Consider the following 27,237-nt stretch of genomic DNA (forward strand, 5'->3'; position numbering starts at 1 on the left):
TGTATGGATATTCCGCTAATAAAGTTACATGAATGAAAAACCATGGTATAGTAAAATTATTTGTGTATAACACTCAGTATGACATGTAGAGGCATTAGTTGCCGTTCTAAGGGAAAAATAAATCAAATAATTAATTTAGATGTGCACTTCCAAAATCTAATGGCTCTCATGAGTGTCCCTGAGGCAGAATTAAACATAAAGCTTTCAAAAGGGCATAGTTTCATTCAAACTTAGACAAGCCAATTACAGAATGAAACAGAAGTGCCAGCTCAGCTGTGAAGATGCCTATCTTTCTGGTCTCATAAGAGATGAAGAGTCCCTGCAGGCGAAATTAAGACTTTAATACTAAGAAAGGTCAAAACCTGTTCTGTTTGCTTTGTGTTGGAGTTAGCTTAATGACTCATGCTTTCAGAGCTGCTGCATCAAAAAACACAAACATAGAAATATTTAATCTTCTAAGATGTACTTCTGAAATGGATTTTCAGGCTGTGCTGAGCCTAATAAATCCTACCCAGGGCCATACACGCATTATGTATCTCATTTTGCTAGCTGTATTTCTCTTAAATGCTACAGAAAGATGCAAAATGGAATGCTAATTCATTACTCTTCAATACATTTAATTCCTAATGAGCTGAAAGCAATTACTGATACAGAAATAGAAGTGCATATCATTACTAAGAGCTAGTAAACAGAAAAAAAAAAAAAAAAAAAAAAAAAACAAAACAAAAAAAAACCTGTCATTTAATAGTACCACAATTTATAGCTCTCCACTGCCTTGACTTTATTATACAAAAGGAAATCTCTTCTTTACTGCCCTCCCCACCCAAGATTTTTGGTCTAAGTACTCTTGGTTTATTCTGGGTGAGGCTGTAGATGGAAGAGGAGTGTATAGCAGTAAAAATAGGATGACCAGTGCATAACTTTCTCATCAGGTTCTCAACAATCCTGAAGCAGTCTGTTCTGTTCATCAGAATTGGGATTCAAGTTAGCAAAAGGTGGCACAACCTTGTTTGCTTCTGCTTTCTCAGATGCCAACATAAAAGCAGATAGGATTTACTACCTTTAGCAACTTTAAATAAAACATCCAGAAGACTCTCAAGACATGTAAATAACAAATAACATTCTAATCTTTTTGGTCAAGTACTGTTAAAGCTGGAGTATTACACATCTTATTTTTCCTCGTGATCAAAAGAGAGAGAGAAAGAGAGAGAGAGAGGGAGAGAAAGGGAGAGAGAGGGAGAGAGAGGGAGAGAGAGGAAGGAAGGAAGGAGAGAGGAAGGAGAGAGGAAGGAAGGAAGGAAGGAAGGAAGGAAGGAAGGAAGGAAGGAAGGAAGGAAGGAAGGAAGGAAGGAAGGAAGGAAGGAAGGAAGGAAGGAAGGAAGGAAGGAAGGAAGGAAGGAAGGAAGGAAGGAAGGAAGGAAGGAAGGAAGGAAGGAAGGAAGGAAGGAAGGAAGGAAGGAAGGGAGGGAGGGAGGGAGGGAGGGAGGGAGGGAGGGAGGGAGGGAGGAAGGGAGGAAGGGAGGGGAGGAGGGGGGTAGGGAAGAAAGGAAGGAGGGCAGGAAGGAGGGCAGGAAGGAGGGAAGAAGGGAAGGAGGGAAGGAGGGAAGGAGGGAAGGAGGGAAGGAGGGAAGGAGGGAAGGAAGGAAGGAAGGAAGGAAGGAAGGAAGGAAGGAAGGAAGGAAGGAAGGAAGGAAGGAAGGAAGGAAGGAAGGAAGGAAGGAAGGAAGGAAGGAAGGAAGGAAGGAAGGAAGGAAGGAAGGAAGGAAGGAAGGAAGGAAGGAAGGAAGGAAGGAAGGAAGGAAGGAAAAAGCTCAACTTCATTGCTGTAGAGAGTTTCAATCAGTTGTGTATATTTCAAACCCTTTCCTACTTAGTGGTCTGCTTGATAACTTCGGTGAATAGAAAGATGTGAAGATATTACACTGTCATTGTTTCCAGTGTTCATCCAGAAAAACTTTACCTAAGTCAAACCTCTCACAGTGTGTCTGTAGTAGTTGGGGGTGTTAAATCTATCCTGACTTTTCCAAATGTAGCAACACGGTTACTTTCCTTCAGTCTCATAACAAACTCCCAGTGTAGTCCATCACTGTATTATTAGAGCAATTTGAAGGAATGAGAGGGACTGTACAAATGGTTGGGCAGAGCTTTTAGGGTTAGATGCCACATTTAGTGCTCATTTGCATGCAACTTTTTCCACTGAAATTTTGCATTGTTTACTCCTTGTGCCAAGATCCTTTCTCAATAGTCACATCAAATCATTTTTCTAGATGATGAAGTACAAAATGAAAAATTAAATAAAATCAATGTGATTGATTTTTTCTCCCCTACCTTTTAAACTTCAAAAATGCACGTATATACTGACAGGAAACCAAGACCTAGGCAAGATTTTAAGTGCATTTCAAACAGGCACAAGCCTGTACTGCTGCTGAAAGAAATACCTCTTCTGTCTTGTCATGCTCAGTGATTTCTTCAAGCCTTTGAACCGTGTCTTTCGTCCCTGGGTAAATGTGACACTTAGTAGAGAATCCGTCAGGAACTGCTCAAGAGAGTTGGCAGAAGAAGAATACAGAAAGGAGGTCACTGTAGCCTGGGTCATTCAGTCTGTTACTGAAGATAAGGAAGAAGTCCCAGTTTTCATTGAAGCTGAAGTCTGAATTCCAGTTGCTTTATATTCCCCCTCTGATGCAGTTCTTTTGGGAATAACAAAGGTGCTAACAAAATCCAAACCTTCACGTGCAGAAGAATTCAATCTCTGGTTCCTTACAAAAATCCTGTTCCTTTTCCAGTGGTGGCCTTGTGTGAATGATTCTTTAGAGAGGAATATGCAGGTTAAGTTAGGACAAGGGTAAAATGAGTTTAAGGGAGTGATGTAGTAAGCCGATCTAACAGTGTCTGCTGGTCCCAAATAGTTCCAGCCTTTGCCTGAAGAAAGAAAATTGGAGAAGTCAGAAACAAATGGAGACTGATGGTAGGGTGCTCCTGATGTGAATTCAGAGCCTGCTGCTTTCAAGTGTTGACAGTGGTATGATTCCTACATGAAGAACAGCGAGTTGTCAGTTTGTGGAGGCTGACTGAGAAACACCACTTTAATTACAAATCATCAGTGCGGGAGAGAACCTGCATGGCCATCTGAGCCCTCGAGGAAGCTGGTGACGTTCCCCTAGCAAGCGGCCTCACAGCAGCGAGGCGCTACACACACCGCACCAACCTTCGGCAACCGGCCAACGGACAGAGCGAGCTCCACCTACTGGGGGGCGTGGCTATCGGAGGGGGCGTGGCTTATCGGGAGGGGGCGTGTCCGACCGCACGGCGCGTCGGGCCGAGGGGAGGCGAGAGGTAGATGGCGGCGTGAGGTCATAAGTGACGCAGAGTTCCCGGAAGCAGACCGGAGCGGAGGGTACGGTGGTTGAGGAGGCCGTGCTCCGCTGCGGTCGGTAGCTCGGCGGAGCCGCCCGCATTAACCTCTCTCCTCCCTTCTTCCTCTTCACCCAGTGCCGCCGGGCAGCGGGGGCCGAAGCCAGGCGGAGCCATGTCCCTTCTCCAGTCCGCCCTGGACTTTCTGGCGGGCCCCGGAACCCTGGGGGCCGCCAGCCGCGACCAGAACGACTTCGTGGGGCAGACGGTGGAGATGGGCGAGATGAAGCTGCGCATCAAGCGGGTCGTCGCGGAGGGTAAGCGTGGGGCGCGATGGCGGCTGCCGGGCGGGGCCGCGCCGCGCTGAGGGAGGCCTTCCCGCGGGCCGCTGCCCCCCAGCTGCGGGGCCTGCCTCGGGCGGACGGTGTTCGGCGGGGGCTGGCTGCGGGCGGGGGCTGCCGGTGCCGTCTCCGTTTCCTCGTGTGCCTGTGGAGCCAGTGGGGCCTGTAGGAGTGCCTTGTCACTCGACAGGAGTTAAAACGCAGTACCTGAGCTGGAAAGGACGCACGGGGATCGTGACCATCAACTCCCGGCTCCACGTAGCACCACTCAAAACTCAAACCCTGTGTCTGAGAGCAGCGTCCAGGCACTCCCTGAAGTCCCTGAGCTCGGGGCCGTGCCTGCAGCCCTAGGCAGCCCGTTCCATGCCCACTGCCCTGACCCCCATCTGCCCCTCCCCTGGCACAGCTCCGTGCTCTGTGCTTGTATGTTCAGCAGCACAACTGATTACTCCTGGGGAAGAAGTTTAGTATCTCTTAGCACTCGAGCATTTTAAAAAATAAGTTATGTTATGTAAATACCGACATATTAAACAAATGTAACATAGTCAAAAAAAAAAGCTTTCTAGACCAGTGGCATCCTAAATCAAACACGGGTCTTATGAGGAACAGCTGAGGGGACTGGGATTGTTTAGTCTGGAGAGGAGGAGGGTCAGGGGAGTTGTTATCACTCTCTACAACTGCCTAACAGGAGGTTGTGGCGAGGCGGGGTTTGGCCTCTTCTCCCAGATAACAACAATAGGACAAGATGGAATAGCTTTACTTTGCACCAGGGGAGGCTCAGGCTGGATATCATGGTAAATTTGTTCTCAGAAAGAGTGGTGATTCAGTTGAACAGGCTGCCTAGTGTGGTGGTGGGATTTGTGGAGGTGTTCAGGAATCACACGGTTGTGATCACAGAATCACAAAATGGCCTGGGCTGGAAGGGACCTTAAGGATCATGGATCTCCAGCCACCACAGGCAGGGCCACCAACCTCCATATTTAATAGACCAGGCTGCCCAGGGCCCCATCCAACCTGGCCTTGAACACCTCCAGGGACAGGCCATCTGCAGCCTCTCTAAGCAGCCTGTTCCAGCACCTCACCATTCTCGTACTAAAGAGCTTCCCCCTGAATGGTGATTAGAGATATGGTGTGGTGGCCAACGTTGATGGTAGGTGGACAGCTGGACTAGATCATCTTAGAGATCTTTTCCAATCTTAATGATCCCATTACCTTACGCTTGTAAAACTGTGTTAGTGATTTCTGACCAGCTGGCCTCAAAGGTCTGTGTGTTATTGAAGTGTTGAGTGTGAGATTTCAGTAATCTTTGCTACACAAAATGCAGGACACATCACCTAGGGCTCTGCAGTCAGGGAGGAAATGAATACATAACTTATAAAAGAAAGAATTTCTGCACTCAAAAGTGAGAGGCTTGGAATTTCCTTGAATGCAGATGTCTCAACTGTCTCAAGCTTCTATCAACAAGAAGAGAGTTGAAGTACAGGAAAGTCTCCAAATGCAGCTACCTTACACTGGGTGTTTTTGGGGCAATTTTCACTTTTGGTGAATAATTTTGGGTAGACATTGTAGCGTACTGCTTGGTAGCCTATTTTGAAATAGGTGCAGTGTTTGGTGTGTGTGTGCTAATAGATTTTAGTAGAAATTAGTATTATGTTTATATTCAGAGGAATTTTTATGTCTACAACCAGAAGAAATGTTTGGAGGCTCGTCTTTAGATGAAAAAGGGGAATTTGTTATTATTGATACATAATTTGTGAACTTTGCATTTTATGTTGCTGTGTGTTTTAGGCTAACATCCCAAAGCTCTATTCAGAGCTTCTTTTAATTGTTGAAATTACTTTCTGTAGCTATCTCTTGACATTGTCTTTTATTGAAGTAATTGTGTAGATAGTTATACTGTTTGTTCCAGCTTAGTTTTGCTGGAATCTTGTAGTGGCCAGGCTGAAAGAAAACTCTGCTTCTTTAAGATTAATTTCTGTAGTTGAACTCAGAAGTAACTTGCTGCATAAAGCAGGACTTCAGTTTTCACTGCTGTTATGCCTTCCTAAAAGGCAAAGCAAGTATTGCTTTAACTCTCAGTCACTTTTGGGAAGTGATCTCAGGCAAGACCTCACAGATTCATATGAAAGAACATGATCTTAGTTGGTGGGCAGCATGTAAAACATAGATGTTAGCCTTATCCTGCCATCAGCCCTTATTTACAGCTTATTTTCAAAACATACGAAAAAAATTGTAAGTACAATGTAAACAGTCACTATGTCACTGCAGAGTGAATGCTGAACTAATGGATGGCTGTTTCTGCTAATAACCTGATGTTCTAGTGGGGAGTAATCAGCACAGTTTCCAGGGTACAATGAAGGAAAAGCTGTTCAGGCAGCTAATGTCAAAAGAAATATTTTCTTGGTTCTGAAGCAAGTATGTAATACCTGAGCAGCAGCTTGCTGTTCACAGGCCTTCTAAAATGTCAGAGTAGAGATGCCAGTTAGATGATTTCAAGCATATAGATATGCACTTTATGTCTAACCCTCATAAGGTATGTTACTTGTCACCACAGTTTCTGGTGTTCTTTGTTTGCCTTGGTACTACAGGTTTTACTTTCCCTTTCACTGACTGAAGCAACTCCTAACAGCTTGTGTATGCTAAGAGGTAAGGCTTTCTACCCAACACAGCTGTGATAAAAGTCTTTTGGTATACTTAGTATTCATGCAGATGCAGACTGCAGTAGTGAACCTGTGCAGACACTTGGAAATCTTGTGGGGACAACTTACGGAGCAGGTGTTGCAAGAGTCTTGCTTTGTTAATCACATTCTCAAAACAAACAACCAGCAAAAAACCCATAAAAACAAAGAAAAACCATCACGCAAAAAAAAAAAAAAATCAATTATTTATCAATAGGAAACTTACATGTGGTGGTGTAAATTTTGTGGTCTCTTCTGCTGTTTTTAGTGTTAGACCAGGAATTTTTGTGTATTAGATTTTGTATGATTTCTTGCTGAAATTGAACTTTTCGTCTCACCCTGAGTCTTGTGCTTGGTGATTTCTCTGTGACTTCAGAACAGTCCCTTCAGTGCTAAACATATTGAAAGTCCTTTTTTCTTAAATGAGTTTTCATGGCAGATTCCATAAGGAAAATTCAAGTGAGGCTTTCAGAATTGACATTTCAAGTCTTTGGTGAAATGTATAGGAAGTGCGTGGAGATGACCTTTTCTGTAAGGCAATACCATTTCCTTTGCTTTTAGTCAGTGTGGGTGCAGTATGTGGGTTGGCATTATGGAGTGTGGTGTGGCAGGGGTTAGTCTGTTCCCACAGCACTTTCCAGGTCTATATTGTGCTGCATGTTCGCATTGGTGTAAATATATGTGCACCCACACTGTAAACCAAGATGCTAATTATACAGTTCATGTAAGTGTGTTTCCCTCTTTGTTCTGCAGAAATGCCACTGTAGGAGTAGGACTGAGCTTGTTGTATGTGCAGCCCCAGCTTCTCTGGGCAGCCCGTGCCACTGCCTTGCTGCCCTGTGACTTGAAGTTTCTGCTTTGCAGCTATGAGCCTACCAATCTTCTGCTCAAACTCAGTGCCTCCTGTGACATTGCCTGGGCTGCTTCTGTGACTAGGTCTGAAATCTTCACTTGCTCTTACTTCAACCACACCATGATTTTTCACCTTGAGGGAAGTAGATCAGCCAATATCTTTGTCATCATCCCTGTTAAAGTGGTCCAGTGCAGAAGACTTTCTTCAGTCCTTAGGATAGTTCCAGATAAGTTATTTATTTCACAATTTGTATTAACCTTAATAATCTTCATAAATAATAATAATCTTTATAAATTTCCATCTCTGTTACCAGGTCCACACTGTGTACTTGTGTTGCTATTTACTTCATTCCAGCTACTGATTCCCTGATATTTATGGATCCTCTTGTTCAGAATCACCTTTTCTCTCTTCAGTTTTTTCCTCGGTGTTTTCCTTCATGGCATCTGTCAGATCAGATGTTTGCTTTTAAAAGTAAACTAACTTGAAGGAACTGGTTAGCCTCCTGTGTTTTTTACTTCAACATTTTAATAGTTAATTGCGTCTGAGTAGTGTTAGAGGAAGTGAGTCAGTGTCTTTACATTTATTCACTACTTGTCCTTCAGGTCGTGCTGGCTTCAGTACTTGTTACGTTCTTTGGGGTCTTCCAGTTAAGTGCTCATACTGCCATGAAATTCTAATTAACTAAATATTGATTATATAACTGGTTAGTACCATATTAGTCATTGTAACTGTTTTGCGTGTTTTCATGTGGGCAGTCTTTCATGTCCACACATCACTCACCAGTCTCAGTATTTTGTTCTTTTTCTGTCACCACATGAACATGTACGCTCTTACCAGGTAATCTGGATGCATGTAGTCCAATTACAGGTGGCAGAACACTTCTGATGCTTTCTGTTATCTTTGAGTTTTACAGTGTTGTGTCCTTCCCCTTCGTTCAGGAATGCCTGGATTCCTGTGTCATTCTGTACCAGATAGCTGAGGAACTGAGGCTGCTGTGGCTGGTTCAGCTATCAATACACCTGCATATTTGACCTTGTAAGAGTGGTGGGGAATAGGTGATCAGAGCAGGCTGGACAGTATTCCTCAAAAATAATGTCTTAATTCTCAATCCTGAAAGTTGCTGTATTTGTGTAGTAACCCTGCAGATTTGTTTTCTAAATGTTGGGTGTTGCTGGCTTTCCATTTTCCCTGTCCTGGATAACAAATCGCTTACAATAAACCTTATGCTTGCTTGCCTGCTAGTGGTGATTAATAGAGAAATTTCATTATCTCCACCTGTACCGTAGGAGGAATAAAACCTGGTCACTCAGCTGTCAAAATATTAGTTGAGATGTAAGGCTATCAGTGAGTTAGAGAAACTTGTTTTTGTTTCATTCCTTTATTCTGTCCAGGAGTGCTACTGCAAGGGGAGGGTAAATTAAATAAGAACAGTGTGTCCCATTGCATACACTGTCATGAGAAAAGCACAATTTTTTATTTTTTCTTCTGTTACTGCTGTAATAGTTTCAGTATTGTATTAGTATTATTCAGCATAACTGAAGAGGGAGAGACCCATTTACTGTGCGTTGAATAAGTATGTAGTAAAACAACTTTACCTTTTAGAACATGTATCTGAAAGATGGGATGATGATGTTAATGTAAGATACTGACAAAACTTATGTACTTAAAAATTATGCGCTGCTTAAATATAATCATATTCTTTCAATGTTTCTAGTGAGTCTAATTTGTAAAAGCAGTTTGTGGTGTGTGTGTGATGGGGTGGCAGAAACTGTTACCAGAGTTCAGAAGTTATTTCATCTCATCCTACTGATGAAGTAGAAATATATTAAGTGTAGAGAACTTAAAGTTGCTTTCTAGCTGTAAATAAAAGCTTGAGTTGATCCACTAAACATAAACTGATACTTTTCAATGTCTCCTTAGTTTGCAAAGATAAACTTCTGAAGTTTTATGTGATTAGATTAGGCAGTGCTAAGGACTTTCATAGTGTGTTAAAGATCCATTGACAAATTCACTAGTAATTCCTGTTGCCTCTCAGGGCAAAACAAAATATTCCTATGTATGTTTCATTACCAGTGAAATGTGAACTTGAGAACTGCTGTCTAGTTTTATGGGTTAAATAGTAAGTTATCAAAGTGCTCTTTTTCATCTTGAAATTTTTCTGGAGCAAAGATCACAGTAAGGGAAAAGTAATCTCTAAGTGAATTAGAGTGTTTTTCTCCTGATAAGCTAAGTTAGGTAATCCATATGCAAAATTGTCATCTATCAGTGTTCTTGAAATTTTTTTTAAAGTAGTTTGAGTTACCGTGCTGAAGATAGGTGTATCAGGAAAAATGTTTTGTGCCATAATTGCTGTTTAAAATTAGTCTTTGTTAATAACTAATTCAACTGCAGACTAATTACACCTGAATGCTTTAGTGGCTTTTTCATTATTCTTGAGTATATAATTGCTGTTCTATGAAGTATGGACTAGGTTGTTGACTTCGTTTGAGCTGTGGCAGTTCATTTAACTTAAACCATTTCACTAAAAATAAATTGCTCTCCTCAGTGAGAGGAGTTGATGGTATGTAATATGTAACATTTGTCTTTCAAAGTATAGTGAGAAAAGTACTGTCTGCTAATATATGTTAATTGTGATATGTATGAAGCTTGTGCTTCTGCTTTAGAGAGGCATTCCTTGGGCTGACAAATATGTAACAAAAGTTGGACATAAATGATAGAATTAGAGTGGCAGTGCATGTGAGGTTCTTTAGCAAAAGCATGTCCTCTAATGAATAATCAAAAGAAGATGGAGATTTCACTATTTATATCAATAGCCTAATGAGAAGTTTGTGGGGTGCCTGGCTACTTTACATCTCACAAAATACATTGACTTCTTAGTGCAGATTTTTCTATGAGATAGCTGAAGAAAGTTCCAGGAAATTGCTTTTCAAACTGTGTGGATAGAGATACTGGAAGAAAGAAAAGAACTTCTCTTAAATTACAAATTTGTAATTCACTAAGGCTAAACATCCATGTAGCCTTCTTTCTTCCAGGTGCTGTAGTGAGAAGATAAAGACATTGTTTTACTTGTGCTTTTTCCATCAGTTTAGAAGGAAATGCTTTAGAAACAGACATGTATTTTAATTCTTCTGATGGAGATCGGGACTGACTTCTTGCACGTTCAAGTCTTCAGGGTTCTTTGATATGGATATTTATACTAGTTTTTAAAATATGGGGTCTCTTTAATACAAAAGCATTCTGTAAATAAGGCAAGTAAGTTGGCACATCACAGGGGAGGCAACTTGTCCAACTATGCTGCCAGTAGAAGGAAATCTCAGATGGTTGTGGTTGGCTTTCCACATGCAGGGAGAAAAAGCCAAAGAAAATCAGGATTCATGAGAGAGAAGGAGATTTCCTGAATTATCTCTTTCTTATTGATATGTATCTAAACTGAAAACAAAGTACTTCTGGTTCCTCTTTGTATTTTTCACGACTTTAGAATGTTTTTGTTGCTTGTTTTACATGGGAGATTAAACAGCTGATAGTAGACCATGTCAGTGGTTATGTGAAAAAGCAGAGAACAAGCAAGTTCTATAGCATGATGCCTGAAGCTTCCTTTGAGTGAAAAGAGTAGGACTATGGGAGAGAACCATGATGACACAAGGTATGTGTTATTGAGACTGCTTGATATGAGTCTCAAAATTTCACCGCGAGGAAAGAGTCATTTTGTAATGAAAAAGGTAGTAATACAGGCTACTGACCTCAATTTCTTCAGTTTAAAAAGCTATCATATGTTAAAGCCACATAAGTGACTTGCTCAAGGCAGCATTCCAATGAAGTGAAACTTGTCTGCCATTGAATCATTAAAAAAATCCTTTTTTTTAGTTGACTTTACTTATATTGGAGGAACACCTTGTATGAAAGTTTATCAAACCAGTTGAAACCATTGGCAGAGGTACCAAAACCTGTAGGGAACTTCAGAGTTTGGACTAGCTTGTTTATTTTCAGGTACATGCTTGAAAATGATTGATTGAACTGATTGAATTTATTACTGATGCTTTCACCTGTATAAATCCTAAGGGGGCACACATTTGAATGAAGGATGGTGGTATTTTGGGGTGTGTGTATGTAGATGTGTGGGCATTGATGTTGGCAGTGTTAGCAAGGTGTATGCTTGAAATGCTTTTGGACTTAGCCATGCTAGCCCTCTGAAGCCTTGCTGGTGCACACAATATAACTGGGCTTGCAAAAAAAACATTCTGTGATCTGGGGTGTGACTGTGACCATTTTGCATTTGAGTGCCTTCCAGAGAACTGATTATACAGTAATTTCCCGTGCTTGAAATTTTTACTATCTGAAGGTCCCAACGTATGTCTTTCAGCATGGAATTTGTGGAGTTAATAGAATAAAACCAGGAAAAATTTAAAGTATGTGCATGAAAACTTAGTTAAGTAGGGCTAATGGTACTTCCATATAGGAGGTTTATGGGTTGTGAATAGAACAAGGGTGTGGAGGCCATGCTGCCATGGCATGGTGTCTGGTGCTCATGTATGCACTGATTGCTGCTAGTGCTTGCAATGGGCAATGGTCTCTGAACCTGAATCATACCTCTCAGTGTGAGAAGGGAGCTGATTAGGAAGCCTAATAAAAAAATGGTGGCTTCTCAACACTGAGCTTGATTCCAACGATAACTGGGTTATCTTGCTTCCTTTGCCAGTGCTGTCAGATCTGTTATTGATAGCCATGGCCAGTCAGTGCCATTCAGAATTGTGGTTTTTTTGCACATGTTCTCGTTCAAAAGGGAGCAATACTGTTTCAGATAGTACTCTGTCTGAAGAGTACTCTCTGTAGCGTTGTGTACTTCCATCTGTGGTGTACAGATGGTGTGCTTTATCCCCTGCTCCATCAGCACTCAAAATCGAGGTGCATGCTTGCAATTGTTAACCAGAACACTTGTACTGAGGGCATTAGGAATGCTGACACTGCTACTACAGAGTGTATCAAAGCTGCTTTTAGAAAATGAATCAAAGTAAATGGTGAACACAATACAAACATGGGTAGTGTATGACAGGACTGACTTCTCAGCTATCACTGATGATCTGACTCTTCTGTAGTGCGCTGCTTTCTCTCTTTGCTATTGGTGTGTCTTGGTTTAGCTGTTTTTATATGGAATTTCTCTAAAGAAAACACAGTATTCTAGAAGCCTGTCATTCATGCAGATCACGCTGTTGATGCTAGTGGCAAGGTAACAGGATATGTGTGGGTGGTGACATCTAAGTGTTGTGCATGAAAAGAGAATGTGAGGGCTGATTCCCATGTGATGCTTTCTGAGGTTCTTCTTTGAAAACCTTGTATCTCACTGAATTGCACAAATAACTTTGACCTCATGTTAGTCTACCTCATACACAAAGAAAAGGTAATGGGCAGTAACATGACTGTACCAATTTAGATCCGGCATCTATTAATAAAATATCTTGTCAAATTGTTTCTTGTCTATTTTTATTCCTTATCTACTTCTTAGGCCTTTTGACCAGTGAGGTCATCTAGTATGCTGACATCTGTGCTTACTGTGCAAGCTACTGTTACTAGTAGAACAGGAAGGCAACTTGACATAAGTTAGTAACTTTGGCTGTTAGTCTACCAGGGACACTCTGCAGTGGGCAGAGTGTGCAGCAAGTGTACAGCCACAGTGTTTATGTAAGCAAAGGATGACATTCACAGGAGAAGTGGAAATGGTATATGGAATGATGAACTTTCTAAACTCTTGTTTAGAAGCAACATCATCTTTTGTTTTGGCTTTTAGTAAGCCTGGAATATGGCAATTTATCTTAAACATACAGGCTAGTATTTCTTTTTCATATTTATTTTTTTCCTTTTCATTATTGTCTTTCTATGGGAAGGCTAACAGCAACAAACAAACAAATAAAAACACCATAAACAATAGTTTAATGAAAATCTTTAAATAATATTTGCAGTATTGAATCTTGGTTTTATATATGCATGCTTTAAATAAATAAATAAATTAAGATCTATGTGTGCAGGCTGAACAAGTAGAGGATAGTAACCAAGTTGGTGTGGCTTTGACATGTGAAAAAGAAAGCAAATATTGTCAAGAATATTTCAGCTCTTATATGTAGTTCATGTATACTGTTGGTACCAAACAATGTGTGTATTTCTAAGATTCAGAAGAGCTACTATTTGTGTGTTATCTCTGTTCATATAAAAAATTCGTTTACTTGATTGCTGTAAATCAGTAGTGACTTAGTGTTGTTTTCTTGCAGGTGGTTTTGCATTTGTCTATGAAGCTCAAGATCTTGGAAGTGGCAAAGATTATGCTTTAAAGGTAAATGAATTTGCTTCGCTACAGGTTTGTAAAGCCTGTGTTTGCTTAGTGCAAATCTTTTCTTATTAAAAATTCTAAATATGTTTAAAACCTCCATGTTTTGATCTATTCATTAGAACTTTCAGCTGAGTGTTTCTCAGATTCATCTGGATTCTCAAGTTCTGAGGGCCTTGAATAATGTGGTAGCTTAAAAACAAGTATTATGGAGAGGACAATAAAGCGAAGTCATTTGCTTTATTGCACATACATTTAAAAAAAACAAACAACAGTAGAAATTTATGCTTACTACAGAATGACTTGGGATGGTGTGGCTAAATGAGAAAAACAATGCCTTGGGGAGGAGAGGAGAAAAAGGTAGTTTAAGAGGTAAGAGTACTAAGTTGACATTATGTCACTAAAAGAAATTTGCTCCTTTTTCATACCACATCCTAGAATAACAAAATTTATGACTATAAGCATGCCTTAGTAACATGTTTTGTTACTGCAGAACATGTGCAGTTTGTGCGTTCAAAATGTCATATAGAAATAGCCCCTTTTAAGTATCATGAAATCCATCGAACAACTTTAGTTGGAAGGGACTTTAAGGATGATAGAGTTGCAGTATGCTGGGTTGCAAGCCACTGTATTATGCTGCCTGCAGCCCTATCCAATCTGGCCTTGAGTGCTTCCAGGGATGGGGTGTTCACAATTGGTTTGGGCATCCTGTTTTACTTCCTCCTGACCCTTTTAGGAAAGAAGTTTTCCTAACATCTAAACCTCCCCTCTTTTAATTCAAAGCCATTCTCCTTTATCTTATTGTTATCACTATGCCCATGTGAAAAGTTGATATGCCTCCTGCTTGTGAGCTGCTTTTGAGTACTGAAAGGCTGTAATGATGTCTCCCTAGAGTCTTTTTTTTTTTTTCAGCTAAATAAGTTCACCTCCCACAATCTCTCTTTTGTAAGAGTGGTGCTCTACCCCACTGATCATCTTTGTGGCCCTCCTCTGAACCTGCTCCAACAACTCTGTATCTGTTTTGTTTTTGGGGCAGTGGTCTTTGATGCAGTACTCCAGGTGGAGCCTCGTGAGGACAGACTGGACGGGTATAGCCACGTCCCTTGCCCTGCTGGCCAATCCTCTTCTGATGCAACCTGAAAAACATCTGTCTGTGTGGGCCACAGGCTCATATCCAGCTTTTTATCCACCAGAACCCCCAGGTCCTTGTCCTCAGGACTGCTCTTAATCAGTAGTTGCAGTTTGTACTCATGTCTCCAGTGAGGTGCAACACCTTGCACTTTGCTTTGTTGATCTTTCTTACGTTCACATAGACCTGCTTCTTAGGGCTGTTCGGTTCCCACTGGGTGACATCCTTTCTTTCTGTTCAGCAGCTGTATCACTCAGCTGGTTGTCATCTTGAAGCTGCTGAGAATACACTCAATCCTGTTATTTATGTCACTATGAAGATGTTAAAGAGCATCAACCTAAAGATGGATTCCTGATGGATAGCACTTGTGACTGACCTCCACCTGCCCGTGGAGCCATTCACCTCTGGTCATGAGCCTCTGGCTGTGAATATACGGCCAGCTGCTTCTCTACTAGCCCATCTTTCAAATCTGTATCCTTACAATTTAGAGATAAGGATATGATGTGGGACTGTGTCAAAAGCCTTGAAGAAGTTCATGGTGATGGCATCAGTTGCTCTTCCTTTGTCCACTGATATTGTCACTCTCCTGTAGAAGGCCACCGGATTGATTAGACAGAACCCATCTACAGTTAAACCAAGTCTGTTACAGATCACTTCCTTGAGTATGCTTTAATATCAGTTCTTGTTCATTCAGAGCCCTGGGATGCATGTCCCCACAGATGCAGACATATTCAGTCTCATCAGTCAGCCTGAAATTTACTCTTTCCTGCAATGAAAAGGGTTGTGTTCCCCCTAGTCCATACTTAAAGGTTCAGGGACATGAGAGACATGGGAAGCTTAGCCCTCAGTGAAGACTGAAGCAAAGAACTGGTTGAGTATCTCAGCATTCTTGTCTCTTGTTGCCAATTCTCGCTTTTCTCTCTTCTGACCAGTGTACCTGTAGAATCCCTTTTTGGTATTTTTCATATCCTTTATCAAGATCAGTTTCACATGCACTTTGGCTTTCATTATCCCATCTCCGCATGTGTGAATGGCACTGCTGTATTCTTCCCAGGTCATCCTGCTTCCACTGTCTGTATATTTCCCTCTTTTCCCTTAGTTTGACCAGTAGTCTTTGCTCAGCCTTGCTGGTTTCCTGCTTCCTCTACCTTATTTTCTGAGACGTGCTTAGCTCTTGTGCTGCCAGAAATCTCCTTAAGGGGCTGCCAGCTCTGTTCCATTCCTAAATCCATTCTCCATAAGGAGAATTTCCCAGCAGGTTCCATCTAGTAATTCTGTAAATAGCCTGAAGTTCCCTCTCCTCAAGTTCAGTGTCCTAAGTCTGCTCTTAGCCATACTTGCATTCCTCAAGATTGTGAACTTGACCAGGGCATGGTTGCTGGAGGCTAGACTGCCTCCAGTCTTTACTTCTTTAGTGTTCTTGTCTGTGCTGGTGAACACCAGATTGAATTGATGCTTCACCTCTGGTGGATCTGTCTGATACCTGGGCCAAGAAGTTGTCCCCAGTGGACTCCAGGAGTCTCCTGGTTTGCTTGTAGCTCACAATGTTGTTTTCTCAGCAGATGTCTGGTTTACTGAAACCTCCCAATCAGGATGAAAGCCTGTGATCTCAGTGCCACTTGCAGTTGAAGTAACAGCCTTGTCAGCAGGCTCCCCTTGAAAAACCAGCTTGTGGTAGACCCTGACCACTAGATGTCTTTTATTGATCTGGCTCCAAATTTGAACTCACAAGCTCTCAACCTGGTCATGGCTGTTTCTCAGTGACATCCCTTTGCAGTCTATTCACTTCTTCACAGTGTGTGTGAAGGCAACTGTAATTCCTCTGCTTTGTGGAACTAGTAACAAGTGCTCAGGTTGATCCTGTTCAAATGTTGATTCCAAATGAAAATAATACTAAAAGTGCTGCTTGATTTTGTTACTTAGTACTCAGGTACATAGAAGCTGGGCTATATGTTTGGAGAAGTTTTGATGGAGTTGGGTAAAGGTTGTTTTTAAAGATTAGAAACAGAAGTTAAATCTTTACTTGTAAAGTATGTAATGATGGAACCAGGAGACTTGAATGCTTCATACATCAGAAAACTCAGCAGTTCCTTTCTAAGTGGCAGAGGTTAGCAGTACTCAGTTGTCCCTAAGTATTAGCAAAACTAGCAAAACTATTAGCAAAAAAATGGTTGGAAAACTGACCATAGTATTTGTAGTAGTGTGTCCAGTGCAGTAATATTATTTTGCCTTCTGTCCCATTGCAGTTCCCTCAGGCTTTTTGACTGTGTCTGATCCTTTGTGTTCTAAGAAAAGTATGTAAAGTCAGCATATGTTGCTTTTCTGTAAGTTTTAATACATAAATCTTCTAAAATATTCTGTTTTCTGACAGCGGTTGTTGTCCAATGAGGAAGAAAAGAACAAAGCTATCATTCAGGAAGTTTGTTTCATGGTATCCTTTTCTGAATGTGTTTAAATGTTTCTGTTTAATTGCCTGGTATCAAACATTTCTAAGCGACAGTCTACAGATTTCTTCCATGCCTTACACTTTTTAGGAGTACTGACATTTAAAGAAGATATGTTTATGATTTGTCACGAACCTGATGGTGACATCCCAGAAAGCTCAGTTCCTCAAGTTGCAGAAATTTAATGTGTGCAGATGATTTTTATAGCTACTGTAGACTTTGACTTGCACTTCGTCTACCAGAAAATGTTGTTGCTTATTTATTTATTTATTTAGGCTTTCTTATAGTCCTCTGGCCTTTAAGATGATATTTAAATTTTAGTGAGACTTCCTTCACGTACACTAGATTTACTGGTTGTTTTTTTGGGGGGGAGGGGAGAAGATGGGGCAAACTCAGAATTTTGCTTTTACTATCAATGTATCATTATTTCAGCCTCAGATATACTTGCCTTTAAAAAAAATGTACTGAGTGTCTGGAAAGGGATTTTGGTAAAGTATATGCAGCAGAAACCAGAAGCTGTACTACCAGCGTGTTTGATACAGTTCTCACTTTCAATTATGTCAACTGGCAGTGTGTGTTGTTATCTCATGTTTTACTTCTCAGTCAAAATAATGCTTTCAGTGTTTGGCTTTAAGTAAACTCAATACTTGCACTCCAGCATCTACTCTAAGACCCTTTGTTTGTTTCAAGAGTTAATGAATAGCTGCATTAATGCTGCTGTTTTTTGGCTACCACTGAGTATTCAGTTGCATTAGAATTAGCAAGCAATACCACTGATCTTAAGCTGCTCAGATGTTTTTGTATGATTATCAGTGTTTATCAAAACCTTAAACAGGACACATGCAAGAACTGAGTATCTTAATGCTGTGTATTTTCTAGCTACTCTGATTACATCTTTCCAGGAATAACTGATGATGATTTGGATGTCTTTTCACAGCTTACTTGTTCGTGTTGTGTAAATATTTTAATAGGGCTAACAGTTGCCTGCTTTGAGATACGACTGAAATGAAAGTACTTCCTACAGCTCTGAGCAGAGGGATCTGAAAAGAAATATGTTTTTCTTTTTTAAAAATAAGAACTAAAAATAGCACTGTGTTCATTCTATATGGCGAATTCATCTTGCCATTTGTTTTACACCTTTATTGTTCTTAGGCCATCTTTGCTTTTTTCTTCTTTCTAGATTTGATGAATGCAACTTGTACATAATGTGTTTGTGATGTATGTGTAATTCTCAGTGTTTGGCTAGTGTGGTGCACATCAGAACCAACACAAATGGGCATGATGTAATGTAAACCTCCATTGAGCTCACTTTTTTTTTTTTTCACTTTAATATACATAAAAATGATGATGTAAATTTTTAAGCAGCTAGTGAAAAATATAGGTTGTTGTTTGAATTAAGATAGGTTTTTTTTGTTTGTTTGTTTTTTTCTCCTTTGAAAATTCTGTTTATTTTTGAAGTTAATTGTGCTGACTCTGAATTAAGCATTGTGAAGTTATAAGAGCTGCTCTGGAAATAATGCCTCCTGTTACATGGTGTGGGTCCATGACATCATGGCTGCTGGTGATGTGGCAGTAGAGGCCGAACCTTCTCCCTGATATTCCATTAGATATCATTGCTGTTTGACAGCTGACAGCAGAGGGGCAGTCTGACATGGGAGCATGGTTGAAGCAAAGAGGTGTCTTTGAATTTCTTTGTGAGGAAAAAGTGGTACCTACTGACATTCATCAATGCTTGCTGAATGTTTATGGAGGCCCAACACTGGATGTCATGCTGTGATGCATTGGTGGTTTTGTGTTTTGGCAGTGGGTCACCTCCACTGGTGCAGATTTTTACAATATGGCATACAGGCTATTTTTTTTTTTTTTTGCTACTGAAAATACTTAGCTAATGGTGATGACTTCTGCAAAATAGTGTTTTGTAGCTGAGAATTTGCTCTGTGAAATAGTGTTATTGTTCTCTTCATTGTCATCTCCATTGAAATAAATAGGAGGCATAAATTTGGGAGCAACTCTGTGTGAAGAGGCAGGGGTTGATACAGTAGGCCTTTCTTGGTAAGTTAGCTAGAACAGCAGTCTTTCTGACCCTGGTGTTGATGTCTTGTTGTCATTGTCAAAGAGGAAAAAGTATACCTAGATCTGCTACAAAGTCTGACTTCCTTGCAGCCTTAATCATAAAGGTATTTTTGGAATGTTTTATTTTAACTTCTCTCATGTTATCCTTAGTGGCTTGCCTTGGAGTCTGTTTCTGCAGCTGGATGTGAATTTACTTGTTCTGCTGATTATTTTAAGTCCAGCTATAATGATATCTGGGTTGAGCTATCATTTCAGATAACTTGTCTGTGAACTGCTGTATATCTATAGACTTGGCAAGTTTGCTTTCTTGAACACACTGTCTCCAGAAAAAGCTTTCAGGTCACCCCAACATTGTCCAGTTCTGCTCTGCTGCATCTATAGGGAAAGAAGAATCAGACACAGGACAAGGAGAGTTCCTTCTGCTTACAGAATTGTGTAAAGGTAAATTTTATTTCTTCTCTTAGCACTGCACATTACTTCTTAAAGCTGTTTTGCACACACTACTTCAGAGCATGGAAGTTCTGAAGAACTCTTAATCGGGTGGAATGAGTGTTCACCTTCAAAGGAGGAGCATTGTATTCTTTCAGACAGTTCAGTTTTATCATAAATATGGAATAATCGGGAAGTTCTTTGTATTTGTGACTAGTCAAGGAAGGAACAGCAGGAGTATTTCCTAAGAGTGCTGTTTTCTTTGGCACTGCAGATTTCATGGGTTTGCCATTTTCAGAATATCTGTCCACAGCTCAGTACTCTTTAGTCTTCCTTGTTGACAAGAGTTTTTCTATACATGACAGGCTTTCAGAATTTATGGTATTTGGGGTGTGCTTATGTAAATTTGTTTGATTTTTCTCCAGGTCAACTGGTGGAATTCTTAAAGAAAGTGGAACCCAAAGGGCCTATCTCCTGTGACACAGTTCTGAAGATCTTTTATCAGACCTGCCGAGCTGTGCAGCATATGCATAAACAGAAGCCACCTATTATCCATAGAGATTTGAAGGTGAATATTTAAGTAAAGGTACAGTTTTTGAATAGCGGAAAGAACCTGTAAAGCTGATCTGGTGTTTAGGCTGTTGATCAACCACAGTGGGCAATGTTGAAAACGTGTATGTGCATGTGTGTATACAGTGTTTAGATGGATTGTGTTGCGACAATACTGTATAATGAAGGTCCACACTGAAATACTTGTGTCTTTTCAAGCAGCATCTTTTCTTGTGTATATGGTGTTAGTATTTACTGTACTCAATCTAAACAAGCTGTCAGATGCCATGCAGTATGGCTTGCTGATGAAGTTGAACTAAAGGTGGTTTTTTGATAAAATAACTTGAATTATGGTGTGACTTGTAGTTTTGGTAAGGAAAATTTCTCAGTGCTGGCAGTCTTCTAGGTTATCTCAAATAACAGATTGTAACCAAGTCCATATTAAACTTTGGTCGTACTCTGTAGAATAAAACTTTGCATACTTTGCTGAAATCTTTTGTGCCTGCCAATAGAAAAAGGTGACTCTCCTTTAAAAGTATAAGTAGTATTTACAAATAAATATAAATTTTTTTAACTTGTGTGAGATATGTGTAAGTTTTTTATCACAAGTCTTTTATAGCTGAGCCAGTGCTATGTTTGACTTTTTTTTTTTTTTTTTTTATATCAAGAGATGATCTTGTCAGATATAAAACATATAGAGAGGCAACAGTTTTGTTTCTGCTGGCTTAGTGTTAGAGACTGTAGAGCAAGAGAAAATGGTAGCTGGGGGGGGACCTTAATTAGACACACCTTAGTTGACCCACCTTAGCAAGGACCTGACTATAATCAAGTGTCAAATAAGGTTCACTTAGCTGTGCTGTATTTTCTGGAAAGCAGCACGATATTGTAGATCGAAGTTTTCACCTAACCTTCAAATGAGGTCTGTGACGGAAATGTGGTTTTTAGGGGAGAAGCTAGAATCTAAGAAGACTGTCTAAATTATTTTGACAAAGTGTATTAGGATTTGTGAAGTTTCTGCAGTACAGCTTAAAGTTCAACTTCATTTAGAAAAGTTTGTTTCTGTGTTCTTAGAGTGTTCTTCTCTTGTTTGTCCATTCATTTTTTTTTCCTGAACACCTTTGTACTTAAAATGTGTATGTACAGCATTGTGAAAATCCAGGTAGTTACTGGTTTGGAAAAATTCCAAGCAGTGTGATCGGTAAACAGTCAGTCTTTATCCAATATTTTAATTATCAGAAATTGAACTTTGCAGCTGTAGGTCACAGCTAGTCTGTGTAGCAGAGGTCACAGAGGTTGCTAGTGCCAATTTCAATAACCAGCTGAAATACTCTAAATTAGTAGCAACCTTCAAAGCACACAACAGGACGTAAGCTCTCAAAAGCCTGAATTATTATTTTTTGTTCTTGTGTTACTGTAACTATTTTTATTATTTAAGTTACATTTGATATTGAAGTTAAGTTACATTTGATATCATGGAGTCAAATAACGGCTTGAATTGGAAGAGACCTTAAAGATTGTCTAGTTGCAACCTCACTGTCATGGGTAGGGGTACCTTCCACTAGATCACATTGCTCAATGCCCTACCCAGCCTGGCCTTGAACACCCCTGGGCGTGGGGCATCCTCAGTTTGTCTGGGCAGCCTATGCCAGTGCTTCACCATTCCCTGAGTAAATAATTTTTTCCTTATGTTTCATCTAAATCTTCATCTTTTAGTTTAAAGCCATTGCCCCTTGTTAGTGCCTTCCCTTCTCATTGTACAGAGAAGTAAGCAAATGATTTTTCAACAGAAAGGAATTCAGTTTGTGTTGAGATGGATACAACCAGCTCAGCGTCCTCATGTGAGATAGTCAATAATGATGGGAGGACAAGGAAGCTGGATTTTTAATGAGAAAAGGAAGGGCTAAATGTTCAGGCTCATAGTTCTCAAATAGCTGGTTTCTGTTTCCTTTAGATGTCATGGCTGCATCTTGCTAGGCATCCCCTAGCAGCCTGCTTCTCTTCTATTACTCTGTTTTTTACGTGCAGAGGTTAGGAGCACTGTTTCACTACCACTGCCTTAACTGTGTTCAGTTTTATAGATGAAAACATTCAGATTTCAAGATGGTGCTTATACAAGTGGTCACTTGGAGAAACGGATCTATTTCTGGACACTAATAGATATTTGTTTTCCCCTGGATTTATTTCCTGTTTCTTGGGTGTCTGTTTGTTATTTCTAACACTTGTTTCAAGATTCCTCTTAAAGGTTGTCTGTATTGCTACCATAAACACTTAATGTTGTCTGAAATTTTCATTTTCTTGTGAACAAAAATGTTATAGAATGCAGTGATATATTTTTGTGTGTATACACATGCACGTACACACACAATTTGGTATTTAAATTGTTTCACCCTTCAGAAAGAGATGTCTTCAATTTGTTCTACTTTTTTTTTTTTTTTTAAGGTGGAGAACTTGCTTATTAGTAACCAAGGGACAATTAAACTTTGTGACTTTGGTAGTGCTACAACAGTAGCTTACTATCCTGACTACAGCTGGTCTGCACAAAAGAGAGCACTGGTTGAAGAAGAGGTAAGAACTTTTTAATGTTGACAGTGGATTTCATTTTATGTTAGTAATTTGCTATTAGTTTGTGCAACTTCTAAGATAAGTGAAGATTCTTTCACTCATTTTGCCAGAGTTCAAAGGTAGCTTGCAATTAAAATCACTGCTTGTTTTCGCTAGCTGCCTGTAACCACTGCTTCAGCTTGAGTAGCATCCATTTTGTGATCTGGCAGGGAAAGGGTCTCTTCTAACTGCAGTCAAAATAGGGTATTTTTGTCTGTTCCTTAAAAACAGGCAGTATTGCTGTGCACTTGATTTCTTTTTTTTTTCCAAAATGCACTCATTCTTAGTTTTGAGATGAAAGTAATGCTGGTAAATTTAATATAATCCATCAATTGGTCTTAGACTTCAAATATGAAGAAATACACTGACATTTAAAATTCACGAATATCCTCTGCTGTCATGCATCTTTTAACTTCCCACTGTTTTGGAAACCATTGCTGTTGTAGAGCAATCCTTTGGTTTCCAGAGAAGGAAAGGTAATTACGTACCATTGCTTTATATAGTGTATGCAAAATTATTTTATCAGTGGATCCTTGTAACATCTGTAAATATTTGGGTTTGTCTGTGCTGTCATTAAGTGTGATGAAGAAACAAGGTATATATACACTGGAGCATGAATTCACTTCCTGTTTTGTTGCTGATTTTCTTGATTTGTGTTCGTCTCCATTTAAAATCTCTTGCATTTTGGAAAGATGTGTTACTCTGAGTCCTTCAACCTTTGCCCAATGTTCTGTCAAAGCCCTTGTGACTAGTCTATGACTCAGTTAATGCCTTCTTCATTGGCAAGTGCATCTGAAATTTCAAAGTTAGCTTTCTGTGCATAGTAGATAGCATTCTATTTCCTTTGTTGACTGTCATTAAAGCTTGTTCAGGTTTCTGCTTCAAGAGAATTCTGTCTTCTGCAGATCACCAGGAACACAACACCAATGTACAGGACACCGGAGATGATAGATTTATATTCAAATTTTCCAATCAGTGAAAAGCAGGACATTTGGGTAAGAAATTCTTGTTTTGTATCATAATGATTTTGCTCATAATTAAACTGGTTTTACAGCTTGCATTTCACTTTTTACAAAAAACACAAAAATAAATGGGGATTAAACTGTTTGTCAAAACAAACTTAAGTAGCATGAACAATGTATTGAAATATTTAAACAGTGGAGTATTGAATTCATGGTTTTTTTTTTGTATTTTTTTCTATCTTGTCTTTCACTGTGAAAGGCAATAATTAGCTTCTATATTCTGTAGAACTATTGCTTTGGTGGTGGCTACCACCACATAAACTCTAAATTTCTTTAAATTTGAATTTTCCTTTTATTCTATGCATGTAATCCTTGGATCCGTGTAGCAAAGATGTCAATAAAGTTGAGTCGTTCATGTTTTGTATAGTGAAGGATATAAGCTGTTAATACTTTCAACAGCGTATTTGGTGAACATTAAATCTTTTACATTCTAGTTATGCAATACTGCCACAGTACAGAGATACTACCCAGAAACTTTGTGTTTAGGAATCCTTTAGTTTATTCGGCCTCTTTTAAAGAGGCAGTGTCAAGTTCTTCAACTGTATCTAGCATGTGTTGAAAGTCAATTGAGAGATTATAGTAACAGTTAGTTTCATAGTTTAATTAGTTTCATAGTTTAAGATTTAACATCTCTGCTGTCAGTGATTTTATTTCTTTACGTGCCACGTGGAAAAAAAGCCAAAACACAACAGCAACCAATGCTTTTCTGACTACTTGGTCACTTCACATGCCTTAAATGCTGGCAGTCTGAGCTAAGATTACATGCAGTTAAACACAGCAGGAACATCAGTTAACAGAAGCCTTAACTGAAAAGGGCAGATGCATTTCTTTTGTTTAAGTAAGTGTATCTTTTGGTATTAACATGCTGCTTGCCTTCTGCTGTGTCTTTGGAAGGTCTGTTGCATTTAACATGCCCTCTTTGAAACTTGTTCTGTGGTGGGTTTTTTTTTGTTGTTTTTTTTTTTTTTTTTTTTAAACTTTACACTCTGGTTTCAATGGAAACATGCACATTGTTTAGCAGAATAACATGGTAGTCTCAGAAAGTGTGACTGACTTTAAGTTTGTGGTTAGTGAACTAGATGATGGTTATTACGAGAAGTGCACGGATCAGGTGACATTCATAGTTACTTGTAGTGTGAGCTTAAAAGCTTAAGGGCAGAATAGTTGCTATACTTAAAACAACAGCTTAGAAGAAGTATTAGTTATTAGTTATCAACTACATGGATTATGATCAGGTACTTGGTAGATTAGGTTTGCATTAGGTTTTTTTTTTGTTTTGTTTTGTTTTTGTATTTCCTTGTATTTTATTTTTAAAATGAGCACATTAACTGGAAAAGGATTTAAAAGTCAAGGCAGGTATTAACTGTGCTTATTTGATGTCATTTCTTGAACTGAAGTTAAGCTTGGTTCTATGAAATCAGTTTTGTCATAAATATTTTTCTGTGTTGAAATTACCCTTTGGCTTGTAAACTGCTTCGTATGTTTCCATTATGTAATGCTTTTGGAAATGTAAGTTAGTGGGCTTCTCACTAAGGAGTAAAGTTTCAAACTTGGGTTCTGCTAAGAAACTTTTCTAGGCTGTGTAAGGCATCTTCCAGGTCTTATTTTTTTAATATCTGTAGTTTTCATAAGGCTTTTCTCTCTTTTTTTTTTTTTTTTTTCTTTTCAGAATTTGTTTTGGACTCTTATTTATTCATGCAACTGTAGTATAAAACCTTCAGTCATTTCAAAGTATCTCTTACTGCCTGAAGCCGGTCTGAGGGACAAATAAAAAACAGTAAATAGTAGATAATAGCAACCTGTTTCATAAAATTTGTTCCCTCCCCCTTCAAAAACAACAACAACAACAAAACAAACAAAAAAAAAACACATGACCAAACCAAACAAAAACGAATCACAAAAAAAAAAAAAACAGCAACCAAAACAACTTCCCTGAAGGAAATGTTTTTCTTTTACTATTTCCCCTTTTCAATTTATGGCTGTCCTTTCTGCTGAGAGTCAGTGTTAGTTAATGTCAGTACCCCCAGGTTCAGTGAGCTTTCTTCCATTGAAGTGAATCAGGATGCCTTTGTTGTGAGATCTAAAACTCACAATGGTGATGTAATTACAAAGCTTTTTTTTCTTTTTTTTTTTTCCCCCACTCCACTTTGTTTTCATTTCTTCTTTGCCTGCCAGAATACTTTGAATTTGTTAGGGGCAAAAAAGGGGATGTTCAGTAAAATGTAGCTATCAATTCAGGAGCATTCAGTACACTGTTTATGAGGTGTTAATCATTGTTTATTTCATAGCACTCTGACATCATAGAATGTATTTGCCATGCTGATTTCAAACACAGAATGTGGATATTAATAAAAATTCATGATGGATGGCTGTCATACCCCATTTCACTTAATTTTTTAAAATCATATGCTGAATTTGTCAAACATTAACTCTTGCCTAGCAAAATTCAGCATTAGTTTTCTGAATTTGAATTTTTCAGAAATAGAGATAGTGAGAAGCTCAGACTAGAGCAGACTCTGAATAAATACATCTTTCCAGATTTCCTGCAATAACCTGGACTTCCTGGTACTTTAACAGGTGTTGTGTTTCACCCTTCAATTCTCTTCAAGGAGCTGAGATATATTGTGGATTGTGCTGAATGCTCATTTTCAATGCCAGGCAAAATATTGAAAGGGACAGGTTGTTAGTATTTTAGTGTTAAGTAACTGGTTTTGGTTATTGATTGTGTCACTGACTTAGAGTATATTAGAAGCGTGTTTGTTTGGATAAGCTGAATGAACACATCCTGTTTTATGTATGTCTGCTGTCAGTCTGGAAATCTATTTAAACATTGGACAACCTGCTCTTGCTGCAGCATTAGTTTTGGGGAAAACTATCTAAATGCAAAAAATTGTGTTGCAGTGGGAGGAAAAAAGATATGAGCTTTTTTGGAAAGCTTGACTAAGTGGGGTAGTGATATGTTAGAAAAATGATATGAAAGTAACACCGTCAGTTTTAAAAGCATCTGGATTATAATGTACTTCAGGAACCTACTTGAGAGGCAGATGTTTAAAGAAACCCTTCAAAAATACTGCCTAATTATATATGATCACGTTCTCTATGTTGCTGAGAATTTTATTAGTATTTCAGATGCCACCGAAGGGTAAATTATGAAGATATATTGCTCAGCACATTAATTCAAGAACATTGTTATAGTCTTAGTTTTGGCACTGCATCCTGAAACACCAGCAGTATGCGCTGCAGTTATTTCTACTTCTTCATGCAGATGGCAAGAGAAATGGTTCTTTGTGTGCTAACAAAAATGTTGTCCGAAGGAAACACTGCTTTTGTTGGGGATGGGAAAAATAGTGGAAATTACTATTTTAGTAAATTCTGAATAAGCTCCTCTCATAAGGCAGGAAATTGGTATGGCCATATGGTCAATGATTCTGTGTGCAGGAGGAGGCTA

The 27,237-nt window shown here is 39.3% G+C and overlaps 1 protein-coding gene across 1 annotated transcript in view; it reads left to right on the forward strand.

The window, feature by feature from the left end:
- The first annotated feature begins 3,294 nt into the window (after positions 1-3,294).
- GAK (cyclin G associated kinase) overlaps positions 3,295-27,237 on the forward strand; it is a 70,169-nt gene continuing 46,226 nt past the window's right edge. The window contains exons 1-8 of the mRNA XM_072358834.1: positions 3,295-3,397; positions 3,493-3,671; positions 13,487-13,548; positions 17,043-17,102; positions 19,515-19,629; positions 20,043-20,185; positions 22,606-22,731; positions 23,673-23,762. Of these exons, the coding sequence (XP_072214935.1) occupies positions 3,530-3,671; positions 13,487-13,548; positions 17,043-17,102; positions 19,515-19,629; positions 20,043-20,185; positions 22,606-22,731; positions 23,673-23,762 (738 nt within the window). The 5' untranslated portion in view covers positions 3,295-3,397; positions 3,493-3,529. The remainder of the gene's footprint in view (positions 3,398-3,492; positions 3,672-13,486; positions 13,549-17,042; positions 17,103-19,514; positions 19,630-20,042; positions 20,186-22,605; positions 22,732-23,672; positions 23,763-27,237) is intronic.

Source organism: Excalfactoria chinensis, chromosome Z (genome assembly GCF_039878825.1).
Source record: "Excalfactoria chinensis isolate bCotChi1 chromosome Z, bCotChi1.hap2, whole genome shotgun sequence".
Taxonomy (NCBI): Eukaryota; Metazoa; Chordata; class Aves; order Galliformes; family Phasianidae; genus Excalfactoria; species Excalfactoria chinensis.